The sequence below is a fragment of the Salvia hispanica genome, chromosome 2 (assembly GCF_029641045.1).
Source record: "Salvia hispanica isolate PSC_SH4W2 chromosome 2, Shi_PSC_v1, whole genome shotgun sequence".
NCBI lineage: Eukaryota > Viridiplantae > Streptophyta > Magnoliopsida > Lamiales > Lamiaceae > Salvia > Salvia hispanica.
In genome coordinates this window covers 37,756,811-37,773,673 of record NC_142693.1, presented here as the reverse complement: position 1 = coordinate 37,773,673, position 16,863 = coordinate 37,756,811, and the positions used below count along the sequence as shown (strand labels likewise).

At 33.6% G+C, this 16,863-nt stretch overlaps 1 protein-coding gene across 2 annotated transcripts; it reads right to left on the bottom strand.

The window, feature by feature from the left end:
• Window positions 1–9,885: 9,885 nt before the first annotated feature.
• On the bottom strand, window positions 9,886–15,209 carry LOC125194421 (TSL-kinase interacting protein 1-like). 2 transcript variants are annotated; one of them, XM_089064072.1, is made up of 14 exons: window positions 15,063–15,209; window positions 14,176–14,397; window positions 14,011–14,093; window positions 13,870–13,917; window positions 13,681–13,790; window positions 13,168–13,252; window positions 12,791–13,067; window positions 12,321–12,452; window positions 12,072–12,223; window positions 11,735–11,979; window positions 11,271–11,580; window positions 10,721–11,116; window positions 10,496–10,621; window positions 9,886–10,318 (listed from the first exon to the last, which is right to left on the bottom strand). In XM_089064072.1, exons 2-14 carry the CDS (start codon window positions 14,294–14,296, stop codon window positions 10,091–10,093), a joined length of 2,313 nt encoding a protein of 770 aa, XP_088920198.1. In that variant the 5' UTR covers window positions 14,297–14,397; window positions 15,063–15,209; the 3' UTR covers window positions 9,886–10,090. The 2 variants fall into 2 exon arrangements, with proteins under 2 accessions (XP_088920198.1, XP_088920199.1); XM_089064073.1 differs by lacking the exon at window positions 15,063–15,209 and adding an exon at window positions 14,905–15,006.
• Between the last annotated feature and the right edge of the window lie 1,654 nt (window positions 15,210–16,863).

Sequence of the window (16,863 nt, the reverse complement as noted above, 5' to 3'; positions counted from 1 at the left end):
AATAATCAAATATTTTGTATGCTTCATGCACGAATAATTTATTTTAAAATGCAAGAAATGAGGGACAGTAATGCATAATTGTAATAGAATATTAAATATGATTATGTATGAACACATTCAATAATGCACGTTGTTATCTGCTATTAACGCATGTAACTTAACTTTTAATGCAGAAAGGATTTCACTTACCAATAAAAAGTGCATAGGCCCGGTGAAATATAGAGTTTCACCTTTCTTCCATGTAGGAAAGGTGGCCTCCAATACTGATAAGACGTAGCCGCACCAGTTGAGATTCCTAATCTCATCAACGTCGTCGGGGTCTCAATTACTGCATTTTCTAGCATGAACATGAACATCCGTCTGAAATCAGGACCACCGTTCACCTCCAGCTTAATCAGTTTCGCAACATCACCCGCTGTCATTTTGTACCGACTCTTTCCACAACGTTCTGCAACGTAGTCGTTGAACTGGAATTTGGTTTGTTTATCAACTGGCCTAGAGATTGGTCTTGGCCCTTTCGGAAAACCTAGGGTCAGATGGACATCGTCCTCATCGATCGTCAACCCTCCTCCCCCACACAAAGGTATCTGGCAGTGTGCAAGATTCAATGAGTTGAGAACCCAGTAGGCGATGTACCCGGGGATCTCGCTGACGTTGTAGTGTAGCATGGCCCCGAATCCAAGTTCTTCCACTGCTTCCTTTTGCAGTGGGGTAAGACCTTTCAAACAATTTACAAATTTTGTGGTTCTCCTGGTGTATAAATGGTCAACCTTTTTCCCTCATGCCTTCCTCTTATCCCCTTCTTCAGTTGAGGTACTAGCCTCTGCCCTCTGCTGTTCCTTAAGTCTATCTCTAAACTTTTGTGCTACTGATAAAGGGAGTACATCATCCATAGCCTGATCTATATCCAATCTTGGATGTTTGGAAGCTGCAAAAAGGAATAAGTACACAATTACCATTAATGCATAAAAATAACTGGATAATGTACTTAATACTGTAAAAAAAACGTGTACAATTTCTGGCAACAATTACTCAGATATGAAATATATTTGTAATGCAAAAAAACATATAAGCCATTCTGTTAGCAGCTATGTAGTCTTCCAACCATATAAGCACTACAACTACACAGCCTCATTTACATAACTAACACAAACACAAATAATGCAGATAATGCACCTGAATAATGTGAAAAAAAGGCAAACCACCTCTAGAAACATTAATCAGAGATGAAACACAGTTATAATGCAAAAAGACAGGAACAAAATGCACCAACATGCGTTCATAATGTTTAAAACTTATCTCTAGTCCACCCTATAGTTGTAATGCATAAGAACCCGAACAAAATGCACCCAAAAAGTTAAATAACGTAGAAATCTAAACTGCAAGCCACCTACTCTGAACCTAAATTGTTATAAATTTGCAATCAATAACAATAATGTTGATATCCCATTGAATAATGCATAAAAAGAACTTAATAATGTACCAAAAAGGTAAACCACTACTACCAACATTAACAAAGAGATGGAATACATTTGTAATGCAAACAAACAGGAACAAAATCCACAAAAAATGTCAACAAAGTTATCAAGCTTCTATGCAGCCGCACTATAGACCAAAAGATGATGAAACCAATATAAATAATTCAGAAACCACTTGTAAGAACAACTACACAGCAATGTAAAAGAGGTGTAATGCAAACAAATACCCATAAAATGCACAACGAACGTTAAATAATGTACTAAACAATGAAAAATGACACTTTCGATTTCGTATAAAGGCGCAGCGTTCTCACCTTCGGTCTCCGTGGGTTGGCTCTTGTAGGGGCGTCCTCTTTTCGACATCGCCAAACTAACACACAGAACAACAACAACAACAACAACAACAGAAACCGCGTTAGAAAACACGCGCAGAACAACATAAAAGGAACATCTAAAGCAAAAGTGACAATAATCGTGAGGACGAATACAACCCAGAACCCTAACATTAAACCAAATTGAACTCACAAACCCACAATAAACATCCAAATACTGAAAACCCATCATCTAATGCTCACAATTTCACATTTATCACAGAAAATTGACTAAAAATCGAGACTTCCTAGTCGTACCGTATATGAAGATCGGAGATGTATACTTCACCGACGGCGACCGTGCTCTTAAAACTCAACTGTGACTGGGAATCGTCGACCCACGTCGCTTTTCACTGTAACAATGGAAGTCACGGCCGGTTCTAAGCAATTTCAACGGCGGCGGCTAGGGTTGAACTGGTTTGACAAAATTGAGAGAATTGTATGTGTGCGGTTTTTCGATTTGATAGAATGGGAGAGAGAGAGTAAGAAGTTGGAAAGGTGTATCAGAATCCCGCTTAATTATCTGGACTTCCGTTTTGAAACGTGTTCCAGACTATATGCTTTTACTATTATAACCTTATAATGCACAGAATGTTACTCATAATGCAACACGGGATTAATTTCATAAATCTAATCTTGATCGTCCAATACTATAATCTAATGGATGTGATTAAGAAGGAAATAGTATCTTAAGGGGTAAAAGGAGCTTAATGCACATATATATATATATATATAGGGACGTGATCAGGTCCATAAGTGAAATTCTGTCAAAAATCAAAGCAAATCCCAGTCATTGGATCCTGTGATGTAACCGTGAGATTAATGACACGTGTCATCTAATAATGTAAATTGTGGATTCTAATAATGTAGTTCGACTAATAATGTAACGCGCTTTAGTCTAATAATGTAGATCGTGTAGTCTAATAATGTAGCTCGACTAATAATGTAACGCTTATACTGTAATAATGTAGCTCGGATATTATGATCACAATCATCCAATCTAAGGATCCAAGGACTGAGATTTGCTTTGATTTTTTACAGGATTTCACTTATGGACTATAGCGCATCCATATATATATATATAGAGAGAGAGAGAGAGTCCCATTATCCACAAATCCACTCTTAAAGACCGAACCACCGAACCCTACCAAATTAGGGCTTTTAGATCTAGTTTTTTATGGATAAGATACATAAATTTATAAATTATTTTCGCCTTCATCACGAGCCTATTTTAATTCATCCGAAGGTAAATAAGTCATACTAACATGTTACGAAGATTTAACTTCGTCCAGAATATTTTACTTCATTCTAGTAGGTTTTTACTTCATTCCAGTACGTAAATGTGGTTTCGCCGTCGCGTGCCGTTCTTTCTCTCTACAATATCTATCACCACCGCCATGGCGCTAATATTGGTTTAATAAACACATGGAATAATGGAATAAATTATTGGAATGAAGTATGTGTAGAAGCATTTGAAGTCCTACTGGAATGAAGTAAAAATCTTATCCAATGAAGTAATAACGTTCCTGAATGAAGTAATAAACTCACTTGAATAAATTGCATTTTTAAATGTTAATCAAGCAAAAACCCACGTCAATGAATTTGAATGAAACATATGTTGAATCATTTCAAAACCTACTGGAAGCAAGTAAAAACATGTTGTAGTTTCAAGGTATTAGGTACAGAATGAAGTAATAAACCTATACAATGAAGTAAAATGGGCTAGTAATGAAGCAGAAAAAATTTTCGCAGCAGCACATCTCATCAAAAAAACTAGATCTAATGGCCCAGATTTGGTCTCTAGTTCGGTCTTTAAAATTAGTTCGACATTGATCACAACTCTATATATATATATATATATATATATATATATATAATGATGATGTGGAAGAGACACATGAATACATACCAAGGATATAATCCCAGCAAATGATAGAACCAACATGACCATATTCACCCTCATGTAGATCACATCCTTTTATTAATTCAGGGCTAATTGTGGAAATCTGATGTGGTTTGTGCCTTAAAAGTTCGTGGAATACATCTCCACCGGCTTTGAATTCTATTGCTGCAACTAATTTCCCATGTAATCCCATCTCAATGTAAAAATATATGAATATATTATCTAGATATAATTGCAAGTGAAGAGAAGGCTACACAGATATTCTTTGCAATCTCCCCTTTATATAGGCGATTCTCACGTGATCATCCCAATTGTAATATTTTAGTCTAAGTTTCTAAATTTTTGTCCTTTTATTATTTATATAAAAATATTATTTTTTGTATTCGGACTCTGTAAGCGTCCCTTGAAATTTTTATTTTAATTATTTTCCAGTTAATCATGCGTCCTTTTTTTTAATAATTATTAATCATTTTGCTCCGCCCAGAGCTATATGATGGCATCATGGCACAGATGAGATATGCTGTCATTTTTCAAATATTTTAATCTCCTCTCTCCTCTGTCCTCCAAAAATAATCAGATATCATGCGAAATAATAAAATTATAAAAGAGAAAAAAATTAAATGAGGAGAGTAAAAGAAATAAAAAGAGAATATATAAATAAAATAAGAGAGACAAATATAAAAAGTAAATAATAAATTAAAAAAATAACTATTTATTTTTATTTTAGAATAGGACTAATTTTGTTAGACGAACAGAAATAGAAAATAAGACTAATTTTTGGTGGACAGTGGAGCATATGGCCTATATCATTTTAGAGGAAAAAATTACTATAAATTGAAGTGTCTATTTTTATTATGAAACGGATCAAAATAGCAAAAGTAGTCTATTTTTATGGCACGTGGGAGTAACTTTCATAAACTAATAAATCACAAGCTTAAACAATTAATTCTATGTATAGCAAAATGAATATGGAATTAAGTCACAGCTTCATAGAGTTTATCGTCGAAAAATTGACGTGAAAAAGGAAGAAGGTTTGCTTATTGACTTAAAAGATAGGCAAGTAAACTTTAAAATAGTAGGATGGTGCCCCCAGCAACTTCAATGGCAAGAGACTGGAACTCGGCTGCCACAACAATATATTTCCAATTACAGAAAATTGAGAGATTGCCGACGTTGTTTCACTAATGAACTATACATATAAATTCTTAATTATATGTTGTTGATGTGTGTTTGCAGTTTTTTTTTGTAGGAGTATAAGATATCAATCAACATTTACGAGCTAATTTTAGTAACATAATTTAATTATAATTTTCAAAAAATTATAGTATATTAAATGTATAATTTTCTTTACAATTGAGATCCAACAATGTTCTACTAATCAACATGCGTGTTTGTATTACTTTATTTCAAATATTATTTAATTAATTATTTTAAATAAAAGTGAATAAAATAAAATGAATCGTGTATCGCACAAGTCTGATACTAGTTTAATTAAAGAGTAACAAATTTTTGGTTATTATAAAAATTAAGTTTATATATTATACTATTAAATAAAATACGTCATTTCGAACATTATTAAAAATGACATAGACAATTAAAAAAAATTGAAAATTTGTAATTTAATATTTCAATTTTAAAGATGGTGGAACAAGTCAAAATTTGACAAAAACTTTATCCTTTTTTTATTCTACAATGAACTACAATATAAATGGTCTCTCGACAATTGCACTTTCACAGTATTTGTTAAATTTTATTAGTACTTAGGACAATGGAGATAATCATGTTTTTGGTCTTTTTGCACATTTTTAGGAAATTTCAACCGTTTCAATTTTCTTGTATTTAAGGCCGTATATGTCCATTGTTTTCTCTTATTATTTTACTCTCTTTCTCTCACTTTTATAGATTATTTAAATTTTTATCATTTGTACAAATTATTTATTTATTGACCATTTAATATTTATAATTTTTTGGCCTTATAAACATATTTAACATGAATAATATTCTCTAGATCTATTCATGATAAATTTGACAAAAATTATTTTATATCTGTCTAAAAAAAATTGACACCATCATTTATAATAAGCTGTCGCAAATTGCTTTGGCTTATACAAGATAATGTATAATATTTCTTTTCATATAATTCAATAAATATGATTAAGGGTCAAAATATAAGAAAAGTCAAAATGATTTTGTAGAATAAAGAAGTAAGAGTAAAATCATGAATATGCCTTTAAAGATTAAAAAAAATTGAAAAATGGTAGAAATATCCTAAAAATATGCAAAAGGACAAAAAACGTGATTACCCTTATTGTCCGGGTACTATTGGTGCTAATAAACTTGGAAGTGCAAATGCAATTGTCCTGTTCACTCTTTATTCTAAGAGCAGTGATAAACGTACGTATACGTACGTACATAACCGAACTTTTTTAAACATTTTACATTGAAAATCATTTTATAAACATTAATTGATTTAAAATAAATTTCATACTAATCATTTTGCAACACTTCAAGAAAGATTTAAAATTTATACTTAAATATTTGTATATTTAATAAAATATATATTTTCTACTAAATATTGTATATTAATTCAAATCATAGTCGAAATCATGCTACGATTCGACATAAAATTTCTATATCACTTCTTTGTTATTGCTACATATATTACAATAAATAACAAAATTAATTTTTAATTAAATTCACTTAAATCTAAAATTTTTTAAAATATTATGTACATGTACAATTATGTACGTTTATCTTTTCCCTATTCTCTTCTAATGATCGTATATTCATAATATATAAACAGAGAGTATTTTATAATGGGCAGTGATAAAATGCAAACTCATATATTGTATAAATTCTAAACTTTTCAATATTGTATCAGCACAACGGAAACACAGTGTCAACACATTGTAAAATTTCAAGATTTTGATGTCAATACAATGTCAATATAATGTCAACACAATTTCAACACAATATCAACTGTTGACATTTTTTGTTGCTACTATTTTATCATCTGTTGATATTTTCCAACGATCCAGATCAAAGTTTAAAATTTGTACAATATTTAGAGTTTGTAGGTACTTCGAATTCGATATGAATTTTTTTTTCAGAAGATTTGATTATGTATCGGGAGAGTAGTATGAGATAAAAGATATTTCCGACTTTCTCTTATCTATCGGAAGTCCAATTCAGTGTCACAAACTTGTTTGTTTTCACACCAATGGGCTCTTAACAATATTTAAGTCATTTGTCAGGACTCTTCGGCGTAAGTTCCTTGGCTTGGACTAGACATTTAGTACATGTCGCTATTCCTGGATCCAGAGGGGAGTCCTTTTGAATCAACATTATATTCAAACTCATTGCTCTCTTTTGAATTGAGGATATAGTAATTTTTTTTGGATCTATCAGTCTAAGCAGGAGACAATAGATCTTGATATCATTGATCAATCTTGATCACATTCCATTTTGTAATAAACTAAAATTTATTACTCTCTAAATAAATTGTACTACTCTATAAGATATAAACATATAGTAGTAATTTGTTATTGATTGGGTTGAGTTCGAAAAGCTAGCGATTAAACAATATCTGAAAGACAAACGACTCTTTCTTGTCGATTTTTTTTATAATTAACCTTATGAAGCCTTGACTTAATTCGATATTGATTTTGCTATACATATCATTAATTGTTTAAGTTTGCGATTTTTATTTTTTAAAATTATAGACCATGCATCCTATTAAAATAGACTATTTTTGCTATTTTGGCATGGCTCGTAATAAAAGGAGACACTTTAACTTTTGGTAACTTTTTCCCACATATTCTATCAACAATACTTCAATCACTTTTCTTATATTTATGTCCTACTTTATTAATGGTGCATTATAACTTGCTTCACTCAAAAATGTCTACTTTATAGAATGTGCATCCTATTAACAAATTTTGAACACGAAAAGATCTCACCCATAATTTTCGTTCATCAGCTAGTAGTGGTGTCATGTTTTTAGACCATTGAGTACACATTCATGACCTTTAGCATCACCTCAATGACTTAGAAAGAGGATAAAATTTTAGCCATAGAAAACAATAGGCTTTTGAGTTTCTAGGATTTTCTAACCAGAATTTTATTTTGTTACAAGACAGTTTTTGATCTTTTTAATACACTCCATATAATTAGCTTTCAATATTAATACACTTCGTTTGTAAAATGTTAAAGTTTATTACTACATCCCTATATATATAATAGCTTTCCATATTCTCTATATAGCATCTAATATATTCTTAAAATCTGAAAGTGATAAACTAAATATATATTTTTTAAAATAAATGTGATACACAGGTAAGGGATCTGGTTTTGAACATCTAGTACATATGTGTTCATCAAAGAAAATACTATGGAATAAAAGGCAAAATAAAAATATTAGCTATCAATAAAGGGGGCGATTATATATCATGTGTTATGAGTTTTTGTGTCACGTAAAACATGAGGGAATTTCGTAGTCAAAAAAGTGTGGTGATAAAACATTTACATTTACTTTTACTTTTACTTTGTGGGTAGGGACAGATGCATAAACCACAAAATAAGCGTCGTTGGCAAAATCGTTGATGGCAAAATGGCCCCATCCGAAATGTTATCTTGTCTCCGGGTACGGACCTAGCATATCACTACGAGGGCTACTCAAATTTCCTTAGGTTCCATTTGTTATACGGAATTGGAATTGGAATTGAAATTGGAATTTGATTGAATTGAATTGGAAGGTCCAATTCAATTCTAAATCCTATGTTTAGTAAAATGAAATAATTGAATTGAAATTGAATTCGAAAAATTTGTGCACACACACTGTACACAAAATACACACTCACACACACTTTACATAAAAATACACATACTATACACACACTGCACACTCTTAACACGCTATACACAAAACACACACACTACAAACAATGCATACACATTATACACAAAATACATACATTGCACACGCACTATACAAAAAATACACACACTACACACATTTTACAAAAAATACACACTGCAAACATTAGAAAAATATACACACATTGTACACAATGTACACAAAATACACACAATATACACACACTACACACATTATACACAAAATCCACACACTATACACAATATTCGCACATGCACACACTATACAAAAAAACATTGTACTCCACACATTGCTCACTCTCACACACGCTATATACAAAATAAACATATACATATACTATACACAAAATGCACACACCGCACAAATTTTACAAAAAATACACACACTATACACAGAAAATATACATAATACACACTTTATTCACAAACTGAAATTTCAAATTTCGGTTAGGTTTTTCGTTTTTCAATTTGATTCACCTTAAACTATTAGGTAAACACATAGCAAGAAAATAATAATCATTAGTTTAACAATCCTACAAATGCGTAACCTAATAGCTAAATAAGTACAACATTAGTCACCATTCACAATTCCTATCGTTGAAATAAACAAGATTCATAAATTTGTCGTCTAAGTTTTCATCTAACTTCTTAGTTTTCATAATTATTAACCTAATTGCTACATACATACAACATTAGAAATATAGATTTTATTATATTACTAAAAACGTCTCTCCAATAACAAATGTAATAACACATCAAAGACAAGAATTGAACCCAAAGAAACTTATAAAAATATTAACCATACCATAGTTCATTCATGTCAATAACAAAAGGTTGGGAGAATAATTAATATTTTAACAATTATATGAAAATAATATATTTTTAAATTTTTCTGAAAACCAATAAGAGAAATTTTTATTAATTTTAAGAAGGTAAATGATACGAATCAGTCCAATGCCACAAGCAACCACCACCATGCACCCGCGACGCAGCCATTCCAAGAGACATCTAGACTAGGGCTAATGCAAGTAAATTAATGTAATGAGTCGAGTGTAAGCATAAACTCAATTTTTGGTTTTCTTTGTCATTTTTTTTCTAAATGGCAAGAGAAAACCGGATCGCTTAGTTACTAAAGAAAACTCAGATCGCATAAACTCTCTTTCTCAGTATGTTAATTTGTGGATTTTTTTGATCCATTGAAAAAATTATCATAAACTTCGATGATGAAGCAAATGAATAATAAAATATAGTCAGTGCACATAAAAATATATACCAAATTTTTAGTTTCGTTTTTGTACAATAACAAAGAAGCACGCACCGAGCAACATGCCACTGAGTCCTGAATTCTGCAGATATTATGAGATTTCTATACAGCGGCATATAACCTAACAACACAAGCTTTAGATTACAGTTATGTTTTTCTTTTCGTCTCTGACACAGTTCTAAACTTTACTGCCAATTTTGAGATCCGAGAAGGAAGCGTTTTGGTTAGTTTCTGCTTTGGGTGCAGCTTCTTTCTTCTCCGAGCCAAAGAAAGAGCAGCTCTGGAATGCGTCCAGACTGTTAGCTATCAGGCGGTTCAAACCACCGAGGCTATCGCTAAGAATTAGATCGTTGCTTTGGTATCTACACGAGGGTATGTCCAACTCTAATGCTCCTAAAGAGTCGGGCTGTAGCATGGACACATCTTCGATTAGACATCATAGTAAAACTAAATGGGATCCTCTCTAAAGCCAAGTTATTAGAAGATAATAAGAGAGTACAAAATACAAAATAAAATAAGAACAGTGGATGGCCATTGAGACTAAACTGAGAAATAACATGACAAAATATCATAAAAAGCTTACCCAATATATATCTGTGAGCCCAGAGAAATCCTTAGTGGAGTTTTCTATAGGATTATCAGATTCACATTCGTCCACGAGGTCTTCACAAGTGTGGTTATTAGTCACCATCTCTGCTCCAGGCAATTCCTGCAGGATGAGCAATTGTGTTACCACGAACCCTTTTGAACAGGTTAGTGCTATTATTGTGCACAGTTAGCCTGATGGAACGGTGGTTCAAAATCAAACCTCAACTTCACTTTGAGATACAGAAGGTCTGGTTATAGTAGGATGTTTACAGGTGTCTTTGAAACCATTCACACTTGCATTGTGGTTTTCACGAAAGAAAGCACTAGTTTTCTGGAAAGAAAAGGCATCTCGTGTTTCTTCAGAATCAAAGATGGAAGGTGCATGAGATGCAAGGCCCTGCTGGTGGACTTTGGTTTGATGTTTAAAAATGTGAGCAGCAATTGCAGCATCAAAAGAGTCGCAACTGAATGGAATCTGCTGACAATTTAAACCTAGAGATCCTGGAAAATTACTGCAGTTAGCATCTGTGTCTGGAGTTGACTCAGATAGCAGCTCTCCCATACTTATGTTCGTAAGACTGTCAGCCCATTCCCCAGCAGACATGGGAATATCCTTCTGCGATAAAAATAGATCCCAGAATCATTAATTCAGCGCCATAGTTTACTTACAGTATGAAAAGGCAGAATACAGATAGTTAAAAATTTGCAAGACTTCACTCCTAGTATAAGCATCCAAATCACGAGAAAGAAAGCACAACATGCAGACATACCGTGTTCTCAACTTGCCTAGTATGTATCAAATCTCCACTTGCATTTCTAGGTGATAATGCAACTGCAGTGCTATCCGAGTATCTTGATGTATTAACACAGGATACAGGGATATCACACGCAACTGTTATAGTTGGAGTAGATTCGGAGGGAGTCAGAGTGATAATTGGTTCAACAGAGGCAGTCTGGTAATCAGACGAACTGCTTAGGTTCTTAGTTTCAGCATTCTGCTTTCTTGCCCCATCAATTTTAGCATAGGAAAGTGCTTGAGCAGTTGCAGATTCAATCTCGGCTTTTGAAAACCAGCCATATCTTGCACAACAAACAAAATCTGTTACACTATGTCCATTCGGATAGTACAGTTCCTCAAGCAGAATGCTCAAATGACAAATCAAATCAAATCAAATGGAGTACATTTTTCTAAAGCTACCACGATTCCTCAGATGGAGAAAGGGATAAAGAATACCTGAGGCGGAATACTGGAGGGCTTCCAATTAGGTAATATACATCAGTTGCACACAGAGTAGATTCCTTAGTCCACTTCTGATACCCCACTAGGTTTTCTTTCTGTGCCCAGTAAGGAAAAAGCATTAGCTCTTGATCTAAGTCTAACAACCTTGAGTTTCCCCACTTGCGATTGAGATGTTCCACCACAGATGATATTTTCTTCCGTGTACTCAAAGTAAGCTCCAGATAAGGGTTATGATGATTCTGCAAAATTAAATACATTATACACCTCAACCTTTGTTGACACTATTCAAAATGAACCGCATGATTAAGAAGCAGATTCCTTTCAACTTTACCCTCTCCAAGTCTTTTTGAGTAAGTTCATCAATTGGAAACAACTGAAGCTTAAGCTTTGCAGGGTTCTGACTGTTGTCTTCATTGAGCGTGCTTCGTGCAGATGTTTGTAGAGAGCGTGCCATTTCACCAACAAGTTGAGCATTACCTTGACCTAAAAATACATAGAAATCAGATAGGCAATTTCAATTAGGTAATTTCTTATAATTCACACTCTTATATTACTAAATTCAAGGAAAAGACTACACAACCTGGTGTTTCCTGATACTCAGTCTCTTTATCAGTATCCACCCGTTCCAATTGTTCAGCAGCATCGGCCACCAATGAAACTCCAGCAATGGCAGCTTTCTCCCATCTTTTATATGCAGCAACTGATGCAAGGCCTTCAAAACAGATTTTGCAAAGTACATATGCAGTTACCAACTAAAGTAAAGGCAAAAACTAAGACATCAGGCCCATGGCCAATTCTCTGTCCAGAAATCTCGCATCAAAAAGCTGCATGCACACAACAAGATCCAAGCATTGCACGGAGCTTGTTAAACAGGAAACTGATATCTTATCATGCAAACTTCAAAATGTAAAATTCTAGTAACAGAAAATAAGCAAAGTTACAGAGGCGTGTAAAAGCAAACATACGCACAATTGGAATGATGACCAATAGAAAATTAAGAGAACTAAAATGCAGATATGATCGTTGAAACCAATAAATTTATCCAATTACCATTTTTCCGCCGATGTTTCACCGTCTTCACAGCAGCTTGGTCTCCTTTGCAGTTGGTACGGCTCATTCCTATATTGGCATGCCGCTTAAACAAAGACCCCTTTCCAGTTCCAACTTTCTCAATGTTCTGGCTGTCAAGAAGAACCACTTTTACAGCACGGTTGTCATGCCCGGATGCTCTGACCTGATTTGTGATGTTTGGTACAGAAGTGTTATTTTCTCCAGTAGACAGTCGTTTTTTAGTATTCTTTTTCCGATCCCTCAAAAGTTGGTTCTCCTGCATTGTAAAGTTTTGATCAATCAAAATTATGTCCAAACATATCCACATTCCACAATTTATTTCATAAACAAAGAAGGATCAACAGTCTTAAACTAACCAGAGTCTCCACAAATATCTTAAATCTTCTAGGTTTTAGATGAAGCTTAGAAGCTTTACAGCTGTATTTTTCCAACAATGACCACCTGCAACCAAAGTGGGCAGTTTGGAGATTGACATTTAGAGAGAGAGAGAGAAAGACGGAAATGTTTGACACAACCAGAAAAGAGAGAATGTAAATAAAAACCAAATAAAGCTCACAAGTAGAAAACCATGTGTCAAGGGAGGGGGTGCAAAAACAGCTCGAGATTTTCATGTAACATAAATAACATCTGCAGTTTGTTCATCCAGCAGAAGTAAAGCATCATTCAGGATATGAAACATTAAGTATCATGCAAAGAACCACAAATCGGTAGACAATCAGGAAAACTACTTCCTATTACACATTTAACTAAACCAGTAAATTAACTTATTGTGACTGAAAATTGACACAATAAAAGAGAAGTCCTCCAAAACCTGTTTGTATTTGTATGCACGTAATGCGGAAAGTAGACAACAAAAAATTCATATTTACCATCGAAGCATTGCAGTGTTAGTGTCTTTTGAGTCTTTGGCATCAAGGCAAAGTTCTGGGCCTAGCAACTTGTTCATGCGCCTGACAAGTCGATAGTAGTAATGCCTGACCTGAAGGCCATCAATCAAAATGAGATGAAAAGTTGGATATGATATGAGTAACAGTCGAGATGTATTTCCACTAAGTCACCTGATCCTTGTTTTTGCTCTGGACACGCGAAGTGATTTTCTCAAAATTCTGCAAGAAAAAGCATTTCCATTGTCAGAATACATCCATTGGAAGAAAAAACATTTATTTCCAAATCAATTTAGGTAGGTATCGTTTATTTGCCTTGCCAACTTGACGTAATGCAGCAAAAAAGCTTTCTTCTTCCTGACGGGTCCAAGCAGCCCATTGTCTTGTCGGTTTTTTCACTATACCAATAAAAGTCAATCAGCATAGACATTTTTCCTTTGATTCTGTATATAATGAGCAGAAAAAATGATTAAACAGTACCAGGCATCTGCGGACCAGCTTGCTCCTGTGAGGATGATGGCATGCCAGAATTCCCATCCTTATTTCCAAGATTATCAGGACAAAGACAAAGTTCACAGTCCAATGAAGCCGGTGTCACCATTTTAATATTTTTCTCATCACACAAATGCTAATCCTTCAAGCATCTTCAGATTGCGAGTCTAGTATGATACTTCTAATAACGCTGGTCGCAGAGGAAAGTGCCTGGTTGAAACAAGGAAATGACAATTAAAATTGCTAATGGTCCAGAAAGGAAAAGCCGTGAGCAATCTAGACATACATAACATGTCAAAATATCAAATAATATATGCAATCAGAAATCCCACAAGCCAAGAATCCACATAAATCCACCTAAAAATTCACAATTCTTTCAATACAAAGCAGAATTAACTACTCAAACCTAGCTCACAAACATGAACCAACTCGAATTACAAAGAAATTGATCTTTTAAATGCTGCCGGCAAATCCAATAACACCCCACATCAAAATTGGTAACCCAATAGCAGTAGAATCAGGAATGGAACACCAACAAAGATTGAACTCAAGTATATTCATGATTATAAGGAGCATATAGGGTTTACACATTACATCCAAATAACCAAACAGTTAAAACAAGTTTCAAGAAGCAAAATTCAAATCACATAGCATCGAAAAAACAGAATTTGAACTTCAATTCAAGTCAGCGCATAACTTCAAACATACTCCACTCACCAATTCAATTATAAAAAACCTAAAATAGATTCAATTAAAAAACCCTAAGATCTATCACCCAAAATCACAAAAACCTCAGAAACCAAAATTCATACTGCTTCCAATGTGCATGAAACAAGAAAAGAAAAAAGCACAAAGAATCATGGGAGATTGCATACCTAGGGGAGATTGCATAGCAACAAAGACCAAAAAGGATAAAGAAAAATAAAAATTAAAGGGAAAATTAAAACCGAGATGAAGGAGTTCAACTGCAGTTAAAGATTAAAATAATAGGAGAAGCCTTTGAACTTGGGAAGAAAAAATAGTAAAAAGAAATTAAAACAAGATATATACACACCACCTCTTTGATGGAATATTTATTAACTCGTGGTTAATAACCATTGACAATAATATGTGATGCAATAAATATTACTATCAAATTTTTATTTTCATATTATGGCCTTATTTTTGGTATGTGGCATACCAATTTCACTTTTTATTCTTCTTCATTTCATTATCTTACATAATTAATATTGAAATCATAAAAATAATGTGCCTTATAAAATAATCAGAATATTCATATTTAAGTTTTACACAATTGTTGTGGGATGCAAATGTGTTTGATCAAAGGGTTTTGACCAACAAATAAATTTAACAAGATATTTAATTTTGTGAAATTAAATGATATAGCGTCGATCTATGTTCGGAGAAGATGATCGTGATATATTCATTTTCTCAAATTCGATTCTCAGTGTGAGAAATAATGGATTAAAGTTGGGCAAAATTGCGAACTACTTAAATGAGCTATGAGATAAGCAATAGAATTAATGAAGAGAGTTAATTATCTTACATTAGAAGTGACAACTTATTAAACTAGTACTAGTATTTAATAAGAAGAGTTATTATATGTATTATAGTGGACTAAGATGAGTTGTTGAGCTCACACACGCGCGCCACCGCGAGCCTTGACGCATGTGTCCTTGGACTTGGAGTTGGAGTTGGCAATTGGTCTTTGGGCCTGGTCGTTGGGCTCGGTGCTTGGGCTTGACCCGAGGTAGACCAACAACGCTTCCACGTCAGCGAGCCAAGTTGAATGACACCTCGCCAGTATGACGCAATGAAACCAACCTGGCTGACACTTGATAAAGTCCACATTGTGAGCGAACCTAGACGAACAATGTGTCTCGATACGTTCGTCCAGGATCAGCCTTTGCAGCTCCCGTAACGCCTTGTAATGCCCAACGGTTATCATCTGTTATTCATAAGCTCCCTCTCTCTTTTGTGCATTGTTCTTCTGTCGAAGTTCTGGTCTCGCCTCCATCCAGTTTGCCAGAGCTATGCTGATTGCGGTGTTGTTTCACCAGAGACGAAGCCGTATTATCTTTGGGGATGACACGCCAATCAGAGAATTAGTGGGGCGTATCTCGTCTTGCGGAAAGAGGACTCCTCGACTCGACTAATTACATATTTACGATTATTGTTTCGATTCGTAATTTTTATTTCAATTTATTTTTTTGTATTCCTTTTTTGGGTTGTATTACATCTTGCTAGTATTTATCTTGTAATCCAAAAACCAACAATAGTAATTGGTAAATTTTAAAACTTGTGATATAAATCAAATTACTGAATGCAATTTAAAATCAAATCAACTAAATATACTATCACAGTATAAAATAAAATAGAAGAGTGAGTGGTTGGGTGAAATAATTCCCAAAAGTTGAAATACAAATTGGTGTTTCATTTCAAAATTACGTACGGTTTCAACTCCAAAAATCATTTGAAAACAATAGTGTGTTAATTTACTCCCTCACTTTAAATTTTCATTCTCTACATATAAATAAGGAATGTTTTATAGTATTACTATATTGTCAAAGAGATAGGCTCCACAATATTGCTCCTTTCTTCAAAAATAATTATCTACAATAATGAATCTCACTACTAATTTTGTACGTCGAGTGATAAATTTCTTATATCATATCG

Bases quoted from the DNA above. Each gene is read 5' to 3' on its own strand.
- LOC125194421 (XM_089064072.1), bottom strand. From the start codon at position 14,296: ATGGTGACACCGGCTTCATTGGACTGTGAACTTTGTCTTTGTCCTGAT. The intron at 13,791-13,869 runs GTGACTTAGTGG...GATGGCCTTCAG, and splicing joins AGAGCAAAAACAAGGATCAG to GTCAGGCATTACTACTATCG. The intron at 11,980-12,071 runs GTAAAGTTGAAA...TTAATTTTGCAG, and splicing joins CTCAAAAAGACTTGGAGAGG to AATCATCATAACCCTTATCT.